The sequence below is a fragment of the Oryzias latipes genome, chromosome 3, assembly GCF_053564925.1.
Source record: "Oryzias latipes strain Hd-rR chromosome 3, Olatipes_Hd-rR_3.1".
In the NCBI taxonomy this organism is placed as follows: Eukaryota; Metazoa; Chordata; class Actinopteri; order Beloniformes; family Adrianichthyidae; genus Oryzias; species Oryzias latipes.
Window position 1 is genome coordinate 893,444 of NC_136239.1, and position 18,053 is coordinate 911,496.

Below are 18,053 nucleotides of genomic sequence, written 5' to 3' on the forward strand. Positions count from 1 at the left end.
GCCCTCTTAACTTTGTGTGTGTGTATCATCAATAGAAACTTGTCATCTATTTCTTGTTAATGATCATCCAGAGGCTGTTTTTTCTCTGTCGCTGGTCCTTCTGAAGGATTTCTCTCATTCTAATTCTTTCCTGTTGTTTCTGCAGGATTGCGGAAAGATTTGGGTTCCTTACTAAGTTTAAGAATGCTAACAAATATTTAGCCTGAAACAAGTGATCCTATAGTCAGATGACGTGACTTTCTTCTGACTCAACCTCTGTGCAGAATTTTGGGAGAGCTTGGTGAATAACCACTACAGAAGAAACAAAAGTAAAACCAATTGTATGGCCAGAAGCTAAGATTAAAAAACAAAGGTTTTTTAGTCAAAAATCAAGAACATTTTTGTTAAACATATCTTAGTTAAATCAGAATTAAAACAGAATTTTGGGTGTTAATCCAAACATGTTCTTTAATGTCAGGACCATATTCTGAATGTTTTGTTTCCTTTTTGTTGAAAATGAATCCTTCAAACCGGTTCTGCAGCCTTTTTCCGGTTCTGAAGTCCGGTGTGCATGCCACTGGACTGAGGCAGGCGTCTCCACCTCCTGCAGACTGCTGTATAAAGATGCTGCAGGTGCATGTGGGCAGCATCTTCTCCACAGAGTGGACTTTGGAGCACCAACATGACTTCCATGGTGCTGCTCCTGCTTCAGACGCTCCTGCTGCTCCCGCTGGTGTCGGCCTCTCATCACTTTGGGGGAACCGTGAGCTTCAGCTACAAAGGAACAAATCCTGATGGATCCTTCAAGGTGATGCTTGCAGCAACAGATTCATGTTATGGATTACTCCTATTTAAGTCTCTTTAGTTAGCTTTATGTGCTTTGACTCTTTCCAGTGGTTTAAATATTTCAATTTCCGTCAACCGTGAAAGAAAGAAAAATGGAACGTTTGTCCCAACGATAATATTTCTACGTCTTAATTCACACCGTTCTGGTGAAACAAGTGCTCTGAATGATCCATTAGAAGATGATTTTATGAAGGAAGTTCACTTTTTAATGTTGATATCTAATTTAATTTAATCTTCAATATAGACAGAAAAGGTAGAAATTATTCTCAGTATGTTATTCAAACGTTTTTGTATTTAAAATGCAGAGCAACAGAAGATAACTTTTGATTCAGTAAAGTCCTAAATTATTTACATACATATATTTTGTTCTTTATTCGAGTATGTAGCCTTTGAAATGTTTTCTATTAACTTTTGTTAGTTCTAGTTTTTCACTTTTGTGTTTTCTTTTATATTTCATTAAACCAGAAACTCAAAAACAGAAGTGAAGTACATCTCTCCTGCTGCAATAAAAGAGTTCCTTCATGTTGCTAACTCTTCTTCCATAGGTTTCCTTTCGTAACAGGGCCACCTATGATGGATGTCAGTTTAGTCACTACTGGTCCTGCTCCAGAGGGAACTGTGGCTCCACCAACGGGGGGCCGAAAACTGTGATTGACAGCAGTAGCAATGCTCCCATCTACAACAGCCAATGGTGTGAAACGGAAACAGTGGAAACAAGAACTGTTGGGAGTGACAAACCATTTGAACTGAGGTAAGCATGTTTTCAATGAATTCTCATCTCCAGCAGATTTGCTGCTTTACTTGAACTTGAAGTTCAATTTGTCTTTTTCCCAGCGATCAGAGCTGTTGCTGGATTCCAACACGAAACGGCGTCTTTAGCTGGAGCCTGAATACTCTGGTGGATCTGGGAAGAAGATCTGACACCGGAAAACCAAACAATTCACCAGACACTGCCATTCTTCCCTTCATGAGGTAAACTTCAGTTGTGTTTTTCCTTTTCCCTCTTTTTCATTTAAAAACACAATGAACTTGCTGGCAGGTTCATTTCTGTGTGGCTGTGGCAGACTGGGACAAACAGGCTGTCTGTCACATGGTTCATGGCTTCAGATCCCACAATGCATCTGTCTTCTTAGGCAAGACACCAGAATACCAAATGTCTTCAATGAGTGTTTTGGTAGAAGTGTCTGCTAAATCCTGTGTAAGGTCATTCTCTACTGACCAAATCATAATGCCAGTTAATTGTTAATAAGGTATTTTAGAAAGCAGCACTTTTCAAACAAGTTGATTTCAAAGATTCCTTAATTGAAAGTCATTTGATTCATATCTGCTATGTAGTCAGTAACGTATGTGGTCATTTGTAATTACTTTCCTTGATTTAACCCAGTTTTGTTGACGATTGTGTGAACTACTAGTCCTTCTTTGTGTCCATTCAAGAGTTCCTGAAAACTGCCCGCGGTCATACAAGCTGATGGCCTTTGATCCTGACGGTGACAGAGTCCGCTGTCGGTATGGAAACTACAATGACAGAGAGTGCGACGGATGTGATCAACCATCAGGCTTTCACCTTGATGAGGTTGGTTCAAAAACAGTTTTGTACAAGAATATCACAAACACAAGAAGTCGTGCTTTGCTAACTTCAGTTGTGTGGACTTTTCCCCCTTCAGGATTCCTGCACGTTGCACTATCAGCAGGGCAGTGCCGACCCCAGAGTCTATGGCTTTGAGATGGTGGTAGAAGATTATTCCAGACAGCATATTGATCTGTTTTACTCAGACGGATCAAAGGCCCACAAGCATCCACTGCTGGCCAGAAGGAAGAGGAGTGTGTGGGTGAACGGTTATCAAAACCAATCAGGGTCAACCACACCACCACCATCCCCAACATCAACAGCAAGCCCCTGGTGGTGGATGTGGCCAACCACACCACCAACAATGAGACCAATAACCACAACATCACCAACATACCAATGGTGGTGGATGTGGCCAACATCCACCACACCACCACCACCAACAACAACAACACCAACAACCACTACAACAAGACCAACAACAACAACACCAACGACAACAACACCAACAACCACTACAACAAGACCAACAACAACAACACCAACGACAACAACACCAACAACCACTACAGCAAGACCAACAACAACAACACCAACGACAACAAGACCAACAACCACTACAACAAGACCAACAACAACAACACCAACGACAACAACATCACCAACATACCAATGGTGGTGGATGTGGCCAACATCCACCACACCACCACCAACGACAACAACACCAACAACCACTACAACAAGACCAATAACCACAACATCACCAACATACCAATGGTGGTGGATGTGGCTGACCACAACTACACCACGAACAACTACACAAAGACCAACAACAACAACACAAACTATAAGCACAAGATCCACCACAATACAAAGCACAACTACCGCAGGAGCTCCTCCGTACACCAACACTCCACCTCTCAGTAAACTGCCCCTCCAGTTCTCTTTACTTGGTAAGGATATTTGTGTTTGTTGTCACATTTTCTAGACTTTTAATTCAAGTAATAAAAACCACTATCTTTTGATCCGACAATGCTTTTTACCTTGCTACTGTTTTAACATACACAATTAACATACACAATGAAATATAAACTTTTACATGTTGTGCAAGACCACACCAAAGGTTTTCTGTTCCGATCGTATGACATCACAGCCTAAGCACTGAAGAACAAAGAGACAGTGTTATCTTAAGTCTAATATTAACATTTTCCACTGGTTCTTTCAGGATTTAACAGCACCTGTGAAAAATGTTTAACTTCATATAACACTGAAGAACAAAGAGACTGTTTCATATTAAGTTAAATATTTTCCATTGTTTCTGTTAAATCCTAAAAAGGATTGGGGGGGGGGGGGGGGGGTGATGATAAAATTTAGTTCAGGCGAATACTTTTCCTTTTTTTTATCAGTGAACTCCAAGAAGCATTGTTAATTTTATCAAGCGGTACTTAAATTTAGAATGTTCTTGTCTGTCCTTCCTAACTGCAGTGGATCCAGCAGTCCCTTCCTGTGAAGAAGGAGTCTACCTTCCAACGTTTGTGCATCCAACCCCTGCAGATGGAGCACGCATTAAGGCAGAGGTCAACAAAGAGGTGGAGATTAAAGTCAAAGCAGAAGCAACTCATTCAGTGTAAGTCAGGTGGAGCTCAGAGAAGCCTGGTGGCTGCAGGATGCCATCAATCATCCTCTCTTTGGTTTTCATGCAGAATGCAAGACCTCATCATGAGTGGACCTTCAAACATTAGCATGCACAGGAGCACACACAATGAGTTTGTCATCCGGTGGACACCTATGGCAGATGACCTGGGAGAGCATTACCCAATCTGCTTTGCTGTGGAATCAGCAACTGGGTGAGCCTACACAGCAAAATCAGCAGTGTTAATTTAACTCCCATAGTGTCAATTTTAACACTTTGCGAGTGTTTATATAATCCTCACCAGCCCAGTGTTAAAATTACACTTTATAAAGTGTCACTATTTTAACTCCGCAATAGTGTTACATTACTGACATTCTTAGTGTTATTTTTGACACTTCAACAGTGTTTTTTTAACACTAAATTGTGTCAAAAATTAACTCTTATTCTGAGTTGATTCCCATGATTAGTTTTGTTTCTGTACTTTACTGCCTTTAAAAGACTAGTTTTATCTTACATTAAGTTTACTTTTATAAGTAGTCAAATACAAAACATAAAAGGTTTGGTCCCTATAATGTTGCAAATATGTTTATGTCAATATATACATACAAACAACTGACGATCAGTTGAAGCGTGGCTTTCTTTGATTATACAGAAGTAGGAGCAGATACACAATCATCTTTTCCTACCTATCCCTAGCTGGATTGTAGGTGCAGCCGCCTGAGAAAACCCCAAGAGTAAAAATATTTTACAATGTGAAAGAAATATTACGACATTTGAGAAAGCTTTGAACTCTTTATTAAGAGTAAGAGATCATCCAAGCACCATAACATTTTGAGCACAAGGTAAACTTGACCATCATTACAACAAAGACAAAGGTACAATATAAATGCTGTCGTCTTCACTGTAGGCACTTTGTAAGTTGAACGGCCTGTGAATGGCAAGACTGTCTGCTTTAATGAACTCATTTTGAGTACTTACGAACACTTTGTACGCATGAAACTGCTCATTGAAATGTTCAAGAAGTTCAAGAAGTCAGTCACACTCAAAGTGACTGACTGTTCTTCAGGGAGGGTGGATGGACGAGAATGTTCTAAGGGAGAGAAAGGGAAAAAAATGTAAAAATTTGTACAACAGCTAGCTAATGACAAGTTATGTGAAATCATTCAAAAAGTTACTGAAACTTACTATCTCATATGCTGTCACTAACAGTCAGACACAGGTCAGGTTTGCTTTCTATAAGTTCAAGAAGAACATCTTCCTCCACTGCTGTGTCATCAAAAATGTGATAGCTCAGTTCCATCCGGAATTCCAAACTTGTTTTTTACTGGAAGAAAAAATTGGCATGAGCGAAAGAAAGAAAAAAAGTAATAACATCTGCAGTAATAAAAAAATGTCATTAAATTTGATCAAATATTCCCAGCCTCCTTGCATTTTAACAAAGACCAAATGATGTAAATATTTCATTATACAGAATGCCTGCTCACCTTCACAGATGAGAAATCCTGACTTTAATCGGATGTATTTTTTGGTACTTCCGTATTTGACCTTTAGCAGCATGGTGGCAGTTAACAGAAACTGTTAAGGAAAAACAGTACTTTAGTTTCACAGAATTAATTTGTTCTTAGACAAGTTGAAGCATAGATAAACATTTTTGTTCAAATGAACACAATTCATATCAGTAATACTTTTAAAAATGTGTAATATGCAAAATCAACTTTTTCTAGCTTTCTTTCATAAAACAACTATTACTTGATCAAAAACGTGTCTGGAGTGATTTTCTATTTAACTGACGCACAGGCACACACAGAATCTCACCCATCCTGCGACATTTAAGTATTTTATAATAAATAAGTAGCAAAAAGGTCATAAAATTACTGTGTATTTTTTTTTGTCTCAAAACGTTTTCCTCAACGACCACTGCGCGGGGGGCGCGCGGCCCTGTCAAGCCTCCAATGAATGTCCATTCTCGTCCTCCTCCCCCATCTTTAGATAATAATGGCGCCCAGCAGCAGTTACTTTTCTTATTATTGCTCAAATCACTTTCAATTTAAAAATGTGCTTTTGATTTATTCACACCTATAATTGAGAAAAAGTCCACCCTTGTCCCATAGTTAACATTAGATGTTTAAAATCCCACTACTACAACCATATTTTTGATCCCTGTTGTGACAGCGCTCAGTTGTCTTTTAACTACGTTGGGGGCGTTTTTGGCGGTTTTAGGGTCGGTTCAGCAGTTATTTTTCTCATGAAAATACCGTACCGGTCTAAGTTAGGCTGTGTGGCCGCTGGAGTGTCGCTATCTTCTTTGAACTGGAGATGCTACAGGCAGAGACGGCGCTTAACGGACCCGGGCTCTGTCGACTCATACAACCTGTTGTTGGGGGTTTGCCGCCCCGCCCCGCCTGTCCAAAATTGGGTTAAGAAAATGAATGAAAGTTCGGGAGCAGAACTGTGTGTGGGGTGGGCGTGTGTGTGCTTGTGTCAACGTACGCAGCACCCCCACCCTGGGGACATAGAAGAGTTTGGCGGTTTTCAGATTACCAGTGATGAAAGTCAGGCAAGGAAAAAATCCCTGAACTTTTCTTTGAGCGATATGGCGGCGCGGAGAGAAATTTTGGAAAAATACGTGGTCTTAGATGCATTCTGGTGCATTCTGGCAGCTAGTTATTCACTTCTTAATCAAGAAACTAAGACTAATTGGAGCATCATGATGTAACATTCAAACCCCTAGTTTGACTCTCCATTAAGGACTTGCTGGTCCTAAAAAAGAATTTGGATAATTGCTCAAAGTAACACAATCCTACAATCTATGCTTTTCCTTAAAGCTGCAAAAGATACAATTGCTAAAATATAGTAACATCAAAGCCCCAAATGGCAAAAAGAACACCAGTAACTATGATATTCTATAAAAGTCCCTCAATTATTTATACATTATTTCTGCTTTAGAAATGACTGATGTACAACATCCACTTGCACTGTTTTCTCAAACTATAATTACATCAAAATATGGGAATCTGCTTTAAACTATCTTTTTATAACATAATACATCAATTCTTTAACACCAATACTTAATCGTAATCGTAATCTGGGAAATTTTTAAAACAAACATACAAACTAAACTAAACATTGTAAACATTCTTTTTTAAGGGAGTGCGGGTCCAAACCATCAAATACTTATAATTAATGTCAACTATACTGAACTAAATCATGGTAATTAGGAAATACAAATAAATTAGATAGAGAAATGTATTCAAAATAAAAACTGAAACTCAAATCTAAAACTGAAATTATTTCAAAATTTGGTTTTGAGATTATTTTACACAAAAAGTATTTGACCTGCACTACCTTAAAAATATTTTTCTTCCAGCCAAGACCACTTCAATGTGTTTTTTATCGTCTTCTCACAACTGAGGTCGTGACCACGCTCAATAATGACGATGCCCGCCATTATTTTAACACAAATTTGATCGCAAACTCTTCAGATGTGTTTGTGAAAGTTTAGCGTGGGTCAGCCAGTTTTGGTCTCTAGGGAAGCAGTCACGCTGACCGCGTGGTGCAGACAGAGCCAATCAGACCCGTCGACGCATCCGAAAGCAACTAAAACGTCCCGTCATTGGTCAATAGGCCGGGAAGACGAGAGATGGCCACGACCATAGAGGAAGCGATCCGCGGAAAAATATAGAAAATAAAGCTAAAATTTGCCGATTTCAGACCATTTTTTCCTCCGGAAAGCGATTTGTCCGTAGAGATCAGGTCTTTATTTCCCGGAAAGTACGTTCGGTTTGCTCAAAAACCCGGATTTCCGGGAATTCCCGGAAGACTTTCATCACTGGATTACTTTGGGCTGTAAACCGGTGACACTACCAACCAACACTGCCTTGTGCGTACAGTTTAGATCCAGATTCCAGCGCAGACGAGACAAAGACGTTCATGGATCTATTTGTATGACGGTAGACGCATGAGGGGGGCAGAGCGGAGAGACCGGGTCGCCCATTTAGTAACAGCGTCACATATTTGAGTTTTTTTTTTCCAACGACGAATTTTTGTCTGCTACAATTACAAAAAGAAATACTAAGAAACACAGTTTTAAATATTACATTATTTAATTTCCAATATCATCAGAAAAATGCTACAGAAATATGTTAAAAATACTCAAGAAAAGGCGATTTTCACTGGAGTGGGTCGCCATGTAACACTGAAAAACTAGCTAAAGAAAAATAGCGCGTTACTTAACATTAAGAGCAATAAATGTATCGAAGCTAACTAATTAATATCTATCGCATTACAAACATGCTTTATGTTTATAAAAGTGAAGACATTTATATATTTGTTCTTACCCTTTTGAAATGAATGTAGCAGACGACTTTACTCCTCCGCTCTCCGAGAAAAAACCGCCAACAGAGTTTGAAATAACTCCGTCAGCCGTTGAGGCACAAGGCTCCGCCCCAATTCTGTTTTAACACTGGATGTGCTCAAAACAACACTAAGATCAACACTTATCAACTCGAAATATTTAACACTGGAAAATTCAACACAAATCAACACAGCAGATTTTGCTGTGTAGAGTTTGTTTCATTTAGTTAGGAGGAAGAAACAATCATCAGGAATCACATTTTCTTTATTCTTTTGCAGGTCAGCTATTAGCAGCTTTCAGACTGCCTCCCATAATCATGTTCATGCTACAGCCGTCTCACAGTAAGTGACATTTCACTTGTTAAAACCTTGAGAAAATTATATTGTATTATTTATTGGAATTATTTATTGACCCTTTAAGCAGCTTCCCATGATGTTTATTTTAGAATTACACATAGCTGCAAATATTAATACAAATTAATTGTTTGGAAGGAACAAAATTCTAGAATTAAAACATGTAGAATTAACCAACGCTGCTTTCTTTTTTAACCAAAATAGTTTTTATCAATATAAAGACGTACATGTACACACATTTTTTTCCTTCTTTTAAATATTTTTTTAGGTCTGGTGTCTATCAGACTGAGATGAGGTGTGTTCTTGTGGACGTTGGAAAGGAGCAAAGTGAGTCTACAATGTTCTATTATAAAAAGAAAACCTGACAATGGCACAAAGGCAAAGCACCAAATATTGAACTTATTTACAACTACTCAAATAAATCAGTTATTAATAAATCAGTTTTTAAAGTATTCTGCCTCACTTTTAGTACAGACTAAGGCTGAATCCGAATTCTTCCCCCTACCTTTACGGCTTCTCCCTTCCCCTACATTTAGCCCTCCAAACGGAGAGTTATAGAAAAATAGTATCTTGTATTTGTATTTATTTATTTAAAGGAGAATGCATACAACAAACAGTGTAGAGTGCTCTGAAAATAGTGAGACACTGTAAATATGCAGGATTGTAGCCTGGCTAATTTCCATCCTCTGTCCTGTTCTGACCATGGCCAGCCACCAAGAGACAATAGATAAAATAAGATAAATAAAGTAAAGTGAAAATGTACATTATTAATGTTAAATTGCATAAAAGACTATATAATAGATTAACTTAGATTAGGTTTAAAACAGTTTAAAATACATAGTTCCCCAAAGTATACATCAATAAAATCGCCAAAATCAGAACAATACAATGACAACTTTTTTCAACTTCTAATTCAAATGTTACTCCCACTCGATGACGTCTTCAGTAGACGTAGGTCAGCTACCTTAGTGCGGACCTGCTAGCTCTAGAAAAACATAACAACATAGGTTTTATACCTTTAGAAAGGTAATGCTGAAACAAAAATTCATAACTTAAATGTAGCTTCTGTGCATCAGACCACACCCATGTGAAGAAAAGCATTACTCCTCCATGGCCCAGCGCGACACAGAACACCCTTGCAGCACAGCGATGTCCTTTTTAAGAGTGAGCCTTTAAAAAACCCATTTGGAACAACCCTACCCTTCCAAATGCCCCTACAATTGGAAGGGTAGGGAGAAGCCGTAGAGTTAAGGGATGAATTCAGATTTGGCCTAAGTATACTTGTAACACACCTGAATAGACTACTTTTGCAATGGGTCTTCAAAATGAATTCCCTCAGAAATGGCTCATTTAAAAGAAAAAAGCAGCTAAAATGCAACCTTCCTCTATTCTATAAATGTATGTTATTTTGTAGATCTGTGGAGATGAAGGTTTTTTTTAATGAATGGTTTCTCCCTCCAGTCAAAGCCAACGTGGTCTGTGGTGAGTCCTCCATGAGGGTGGAGATCCCCAAAGATTCCCTCACTGGACTTTCTGAAGACCATCTGGAGCTGAGTGACCCCACCAACACTGTCTGCAGCCTGACCACTCACTCCAACAGCTCTCACGTCATCGCCGACTTCCCCCTCAACGCCTGTGGTACTCAGATCGAGGAAGATGACGACAACCTCTTCTTCAAGAATGAGTTCACCACAGTGGACGACCCCAGTCAGCTGATCACCAGGAAGCACCTCATGGAGATCAGCTTCTACTGCCAGTACGCCAAGAAAAGCAACATGACTGTGGGTTTCACAGCTCACAGGAAGAACGTCACCGTGTGGGAGAGAGGCTTCGGCACCTTCACCTACCAGTTTGAGTTCTACCCAGACAGCCAGTACCAAGCCATGATTGACCCGAACTCCTACCCTCTGGAGTATGAGTTAGGAAGCAAGATCTACATGGAGATTGAAGCCTCCTCTTCACTCAACAACACTGAGATGTTTGTGGAGTCCTGCAGAGCCTCACCCTATGACAACCCCAACTACCACTCCACCTACACCATCATTGACAATGGGTAGGCATGAGAACATAGTACAGAGAAAATCCATCTATTTTCCAACCACAGGTCATATTCTGTTATCCGTGGGTCACCTCTTGGGTCATTCAGAGTCAAGAAGAGGAGTTTTTTTAGACTGTACTTTGTGTGGTATCTTGCCATTCCCAGACAAAAAGACTAACATCTCTGTATCATCCTGAAGGTGCACAGTGGATCCAACTGTTCAGATTTACGCCCCCTCCAACCAGAAACAGTTCCGGTTCAGCGTGGAGGCCTTCAAGTTCATTGGTTTGCATGATCAGGTGTGTGTTCTTATGTCTCGGTGTAACCGTTCTCCTTTTTCTGTGACAAAGTTCTATAAAACCGCCGCTCTGACTTTAGAAAGTTTAACCCTGTGATAGGAGCTTGAATGAATGCGGTTCTGTGGCAGACGTTTGAGGAGGCTTTGACCACATTTGTGTCCCTGGTCCACTAGAGGGCGCAGCAGGACAGGAAGAGTGACACAGTGTGATGTTGTGTTCAGGTGTACATCAGCTGCTCAGTGATGGTGTGTGAAGCAGGGAACCCCAACACCAGGTGCTCTCAGGGATGCATGAACTCCTCCAGTTCCAACGATCATCATCACATCCACAAGAGAGAGGCCACCGTCCAGAGCAGAGCACACTTCATTTCCCAGGGTCCTTTGCGCCTGCACTCAGACAGCAGTGCGTCAGGTATGTACGGCAGTCCAAAAGAAGTTTCTGAATCTGTGGGCAAAACTGAAATAGCATTGGGCCTTCCTTTATTTCCAGTGATCAACCTGAACCTGAACCTGGTCTTCATTGCCGGATGTCTTCTTGCTACTGTGGGAATGATCTGCGGCGTGGTCGTGTTCAAGACCAAAATGTCCAAAGTCAGATACCAACCTCTACCAACCTACGAAACCTAAAGCTTCAGCTTGTGGAGGTGCAGGTTGCAGACCAGCTTTTATCCTTCAGCTCACGTTTTGGGAATCTTCATATATGTATGCATTTTAACAGATTGTTTTTGTATTGGTGTTGGAAAATACATAAACGTGCTAACAATAAATACATTATACAAATAAATAAAGAAATGATGGACAACCATTTAATCAGTTGTCTAGCAAACACTTAAATCCATATTTTGACCCATTGCTTTACAACCTCAAAAAAGGACATCAGGCCACACCCTCTCCGAAGAAAACTGTGTTTTTGGTGTTTTTAACATGTTCTTATGTCATTTTGCTGATGTTGGAGGACATAATTAAATAAAATTTAAATCAAAACTGTGTTTCTAAGCATTTCCTTATTCAAATCATACAAAATGCTGTTTCAATAAAGTTTCTTTTATGACAGAAAATGTTCAGGGGAAGCCAAAGTATCCCTCCTCCACTCCATTCCAATGAATATACTTGCAGACAAATAGATCCCTGTCTTGGTTTTCCTAATCTGAGCTGGAATCTGGCTCAGAATTGTACAACATAATAGTCTCAATAATGGTTGCCATTTATTTTGCACCGCTTATGTTAGCTTGGGATTATGAGAGGCTGTAAGTTAGCAGTAGAGAGTGTTAACAAAAGGATGATGGGATATCAGTGCAGGCTTACTCCGCACCACTAGTCTAGTCCACAACTCAAGGGGTTAATTTCTGATGAAACTATGTCTTAGAATTTTTTATTCTACCTAATCTTTGCTCTCAACACTGGAAAACAAAGCCCAGCTGTTGCAGGGGTCCAAGCAGGTCTGAGGTCTTCGGGTGGGCACCGCCTTATTGACGGATGTTTTGTTGAGGCAAATGACACTGAGACGGTTAAAGTTTGCGTTCTAACATTGCAGAAAAGACCCTTTTTGGGGTGGACCCATGCCCTCAACTCTCTAATCAGAAGTTGCTAATCAGCCTCCAATAAGCAATCACAACACTAAAAACTAGTTTAGCCTAAACTAGATGTTTGTTTATATACATATATAGATATATATATATATATCTATATATATATAAAAAAAGAAAAACAAAAAAAACGCCCCTTTCACCCTCCGCGTGTCATGGTTTTCAGGCGAGACAGACCCAGACGCTGGAACTCAGAATGATCAGACAGGTAAGTGACTTGGTAAGTGAGTTTTAATCACAGGAGGGGTTGATGAGAGTAATCCATTGACAGGAGGGAATCCAGACGTGGCTCGTGGCGAGGCTGGAGGGATCACTGCGGCTGGAGTGCTCCGAGCTCGGTTCAGGACGGCAGGTGAGTGACGGCAGACTTCCACACAGGTGACCTTCGTTGGGTAAATCCTGAGACAGAGAGGCAGAACATGAAAGCAAGGCAGGACAAAGACATGGGACTTGAGCAGGCTGACCAGGCGTAGTCACCGTTAGGAGTTAACGAACTGGCGTCGATGAATGGGCTGGATCTCCTTAAGTGTAGGCAGGTTGATGAGATGAAGTGGTCACAGCTGGTGGAAGTCAGGAGCAGAGCTGAGGGGGCGGGGCTGACCGAGGCACCGTGACAGTACCCCCCCCCTAACGACCGCCTCTGGGCGGTCGAGGCCGACGGTCCGGGTGGGCGCGGTAGAAATCGGAAATGAGGGAATGGTCCAAAATGAGGGAACGGGAGATCCAAGACCGTTCCTCAGGACCATAACCCTCCCAATCCACCAAGAACTGATAGCCGCGCCCCCGGCGCCGGACGTCCAAAACGCGGCTGACGGTATACGCCGGAGCGTCGTCGATGAGCCGGGCGGGTGGTGGGGAAGCGGAAGGCGGGCACAAATCACTGTCCACAACAGGCTTGATCTGGGAAACGTGAAAGGATGGATGAACCTTGAGAGCTGCCGGAAGATGAAGACGGACACATGAGGGATTGATGATGCGATCAATGGTGAATGGTCCAATGTAACGGGGAGCCAGCTTGCGTGACGTGGCCTGGATCGGGATGTTTTTAGACGACAACCATACTCTCTGGCCTGGTTGGTAAGCGGGACCAGCCACCCTGTGGCGGTTGGCAGTACGGCAGTTATTGTCCTTGGAGCGACGGAGAGCCTCTTGGGTTTGGCGCCATATGCGCTGGCAACGTTGGAGGTGGTCTTGAACAGATGGCACGGTGAGGTCTAATTCATGGGATGGAAACAGAGGAGGCAGATAACCAAGTGACGCTTCAAAGGGGGACACACCTGTGGCAGAGGAAGGATGCGTGTTGTGGGCGTACTCGATCCAGACCAAGCATTTAGACCAGTCAGACGTGTTCTGGGCGGCTAGGCAGCGGAGGGCAGCTTCCAGCTCCTGATTGGCCCGTTCTGCTTGACCGTTCGATTGGGGATGGTACCCAGATGTTAGGCTGACGGTGGCACCTAGGGCAGAACAAAAAGCCTTCCAGACATGTGAGATAAATTGGGGTCCGCGGTCGGACACAATGTCAGCTGGGATGCCGTGATGTCTGAAGACGTGATTTACCAGAACCTCTGCTGTTTCAGAAGCTGTGGGCAACTGAGGGAGAGGTATGAAATGGACAAACTTGGAGAATCGGTCAATTACGGTGAGGATGATAGAGTTACCCTGAGACATGGGAAGGCCCGTGACGAAATCGATGGAGATATGAGACCAGGGACGGTTAGGCGTGGGAAGAGGCTGCAATAACCCCGCAGGTGGAGAGTTAGAGGTTTTGGAGCGTGCGCAGGTGGTACAGGCGGCGATGTACCCTCTGACGTCCTTGTTCATGGAGGGCCAGAAAAAGCGTCTCCGTATAAGATTGAGAGTACGGGTGACTCCTCCATGACAGGCGATGCGAGAGGTATGAGCCCAGGTGATTACTGCAGATCTGACAGATGTGGGGACATAAAGAGTGCCGTTAGGAGGAGTGGCGTGATCAGGTTCCTCACCTTGCGCCTGAATAACTCTGGTTTCGATGTCCCAGGTCAGATTGCCAATGATGCAGGTATCAGGGAGAATGCTGGTGGTCGTCTTGGACTGTTCAGGGTCACAGAATTGGCGTGAGAGGGCGTCCGGTTTGATATTTCTGCTGCCGGGTCTGTAAGTGATGGAGAAATTAAACCGGTCAAAAAACAAACACCAGCGGGCTTGGCGGGAGTTGAGTCGTTTGGCAGAGCGCAGGTATTCCAGATTTTTATGGTCAGTCCAGACTATGAAAGGTTGAGCCGCTCCCTCCAGCCAATGACGCCACTCCTCGAGAGCCAGCTTTATTGCCAGGAGCTCCCGATTGCCCACATCATAGTTGCATTCTGCGGGTGATAATTTCTTTGAAAAAAAAGCACAAGGTTTAAGCTTTCCTGATGACTCCTCTCGTTGGGACAAAACGGCCCCTACACCGGAGTCGGAGGCGTCAACCTCCACCACAAATTGCCTGGAAACGTCCGGTTGAATGAGGATTGGGGCTGAGACAAACAGTTTCTTCAGGGTGCTGAAAGCAGCTTGAGCCGTGGTATCCCAGAGAAACGGTTTTGAAGTTGATGTGAGACGAGTGAGGGGCGCAGCAATTGAACTGTAATTCCTAATAAATCGACGGTAGAAATTGGCGAAGCCAAGGAATTGCTGGAGCTTTTTGCGTGACGAGGGAGGTTCCCATTGGGAAACGGCAGTTATCTTGGCAGGGTCTGGACGAATACTGCCAGCTTCAAAAATGTACCTGAGGAAAGGAATGCTGGTAGAGTGGAACTGGCATTTTTCGGCCTTTACGAATAGCTGATTTTCGGCTAACCTCTGAAGGACTAGACGCACATGGTTCTGATGGTTCTTGGGATCTTTGGAGTAAATCAAGATGTCATCCAGGTACACGAATACAAACTGATTCAAAAAATCTCTGAGTACGTCGTTGACCAAGCGTTGAAAGGTGGCGGGTGCGTTGGTTAGACCAAACGGCATAACCTGATATTCGAAGTGTCCTAACGGAGTGTTAAACGCGGTTTTCCATTCATCTCCTTCTCTCATTCGCACGAGGTGGTAGGCATTACGAAGGTCGAGTTTTGAGAATATGCGTGCTTCCTGAATGGAATCAAAAACCGAGCTGATGAGAGGGAGAGAATATTTATCTTTAATTGTTATCTGGTTCAGTTCACGGAAATCTATACAGGGTCTGAGTGATTTGTCTTTCTTCTCGACGAAGAAAAACCCGGCCCCGGCTGGGGAAGAGGAAGGACGAATGTGACCCCGAGCTAGGGCTTCCTGAATGTAAAGCTCCATAGCTTTCTTTTCGGGGCCCGAAAGGTTAAACAATCTTCCCTTGGGAAGGGTGGCGCCCTCGAGAAGATTGATGGCACAATCATAAGGTCTGTGAGGTGGTAAGGAGGAAGCCTTCGATTTACTGAACACGAGTTTTAAATCATGGTAACAATCCGGAATATTAGAAAGATCAATATTTTCGGGTTCACAGCTCAAGGGCGTGGAAACGGAGGATAACGCAGATTGGAGACAGTGACCCATGCAAAAGTCACTCCACCCCATGATATTACCACGGCTCCAATCAAGATGGGGATTATGGAGTCTAAGCCACGAGAACCCCAAAACGACAGGAGTCTGGGGTGTGCGAGTGACAAAAAACTGAATGAACTCGCGGTGGTTCCCGGAGGTAACAAGCAAAACAGGTTTGGTACGGTGTGAAATAACGGACAAATGCTGTCCCCCTAAACCAGCAGCATGGACAGGAGATGGGAGTTGTTCGGTGGGTAAAGTTAAACGATCAACGATACTCTGATCGATTAGACTCTGTTCAGCGCCAGAGTCGACCAGCGCCTGAAAGTCCAAAATTCTGGATTGATGACATAACTTGACCGGGACAAACAAAAAATCCTTAAGCGAAGCGGAACGGTCCCCCCGCAGCCGGTCTCTTAGCGGAGGGGTTCTGGAGTCTAAACGACGGGAGCATCGGTTAATCTGATGGTCTGTTTCACCACAATAGAAACACGCACCTTCGTTGCGACGTCTTAGCCGCTCCTCGGCTGTGATTTTTGAATGCCCGATACGCATAGGTTCTTCTGGGATAGTGCGAGGAGTCTCTGACCGGAGAACGGGTTTACAGTCCATGGAAGTGACGAGGGGTGTTAGCGTAGTAGCCTTCTTGGCAGCCTGGCTCCGACTCACATTACGTTCCTGTAGCCTGATATCGGAACGTAAGGCGGCAGCAGCTAATTCCTCAAAAGTGTTAGCTTCCGGCTGGGTACAAAGATGATCTTTGATGGCTTCATTGAGGGACTGGTAAAAAAACCCTCGGAGCGCTGGGTCAGACCACCCAGCCTCCACAGCCAGGATGCGGAAGTCAATGATATGCTCGCTAACGGAGCGGTTACGTTGTCGGAGTGTAAGAAGTTTGCGTGCTGCTTCGTCTTGCTTACGGGGCTGATCAAACACCAATTTTAATTCATCTATGAATCGTTCAAAAGGTAGGTGGGATATAGGATTGGCGGATAGGAAAGCCTGAGCCCATTGTAGCGCTTTACTGCGAAGTGAATTGATGATTAGCGTGATCTTACTGTGATCGGAAAGGTAGTATCGTGGTGCTTGCTGAAAAAGTAACTGGCATTGAAGGAGAAACCCTCCGCAGGCTTCCGTGTCGCCGTGGAAAGGTTCCGGTTGGAGACGGAAGTTCTCAGGTGTCATGACGGCAGCGGAAGAAAGGTTGTTGCCGGATGTTGCGGCCGGAACTGTAGGAGCAGGAATGGAAGCTTGACTGGTGATTTCTGATAATGTTTGCGACATACCATACAGACGCCGAAAAAGGTCTTGTTGAGCCGAAGCGATTTGGGATAGAGCGTCAGCTTGGCGTCCCAGGAAGATTCCTTGTTGGCTCACGGCGTGGCGCAGATCATCTGAGTCAGCTGGGTCTGGATTTTGGCCAGTTCGTTCTGTCATGGTTTTCAGGCGAGACAGACCCAGACGCTGGAACTCAGAATGATCAGACAGGTAAGTGACTTGGTAAGTGAGTTTTAATCACAGGAGGGGTTGATGAGAGTAATCCATTGACAGGAGGGAATCCAGACGTGGCTCGTGGCGAGGCTGGAGGGATCACTGCGGCTGGAGTGCTCCGAGCTCGGTTCAGGACGGCAGGTGAGTGACGGCAGACTTCCACACAGGTGACCTTCGTTGGGTAAATCCTGAGACAGAGAGGCAGAACATGAAAGCAAGGCAGGACAAAGACATGGGACTTGAGCAGGCTGACCAGGCGTAGTCACCGTTAGGAGTTAACGAACTGGCGTCGATGAATGGGCTGGATCTCCTTAAGTGTAGGCAGGTTGATGAGATGAAGTGGTCACAGCTGGTGGAAGTCAGGAGCAGAGCTGAGGGGG

At 43.3% G+C, this 18,053-nt stretch overlaps 1 protein-coding gene and 1 long non-coding RNA gene across 2 annotated transcripts; one reads left to right on the plus strand and one right to left on the minus strand.

Moving 5' to 3' along the window:
- Positions 1 to 623: 623 nt before the first annotated feature.
- On the plus strand, positions 624 to 12,052 carry LOC101158074 (uncharacterized). Its single transcript, XM_023950947.2, has 13 exons — positions 624 to 787; positions 1,371 to 1,576; positions 1,660 to 1,797; positions 2,260 to 2,398; positions 2,490 to 3,345; positions 3,878 to 4,019; positions 4,096 to 4,239; positions 8,658 to 8,720; positions 9,001 to 9,059; positions 10,194 to 10,785; positions 10,970 to 11,069; positions 11,291 to 11,480; positions 11,559 to 12,052. Exons 1-13 carry the CDS (start codon positions 662 to 664, stop codon positions 11,693 to 11,695), a joined length of 2,892 nt encoding a protein of 963 aa, XP_023806715.2. The 5' UTR covers positions 624 to 661; the 3' UTR covers positions 11,696 to 12,052.
- On the minus strand, positions 4,801 to 8,491 carry LOC105357453 (uncharacterized). Its single transcript, XR_013655006.1, has 5 exons — positions 8,363 to 8,491; positions 6,286 to 6,427; positions 5,510 to 5,600; positions 5,211 to 5,349; positions 4,801 to 5,115 (listed from the first exon to the last, which is right to left on the minus strand). It is a non-coding gene; the product is annotated as an uncharacterized LOC105357453 (long non-coding RNA).
- Positions 12,053 to 18,053: the final 6,001 nt, after the last annotated feature.

What these genes read in the sequence shown, in the direction of transcription:
- LOC101158074 (XM_023950947.2), top strand. Translation starts at nt 662, where the DNA reads ATGACTTCCATGGTGCTGCTCCTGCTTCAGACGCTCCTGCTGCTCCCG. An exon ending in CAGGCTTTCACCTTGATGAG is followed by an intron (nt 2,399 to 2,489) that starts GTTGGTTCAAAA and finishes TTCCCCCTTCAG; the next exon opens with GATTCCTGCACGTTGCACTA. An exon ending in TACACCATCATTGACAATGG is followed by an intron (nt 10,786 to 10,969) that starts GTAGGCATGAGA and finishes ATCATCCTGAAG; the next exon opens with GTGCACAGTGGATCCAACTG.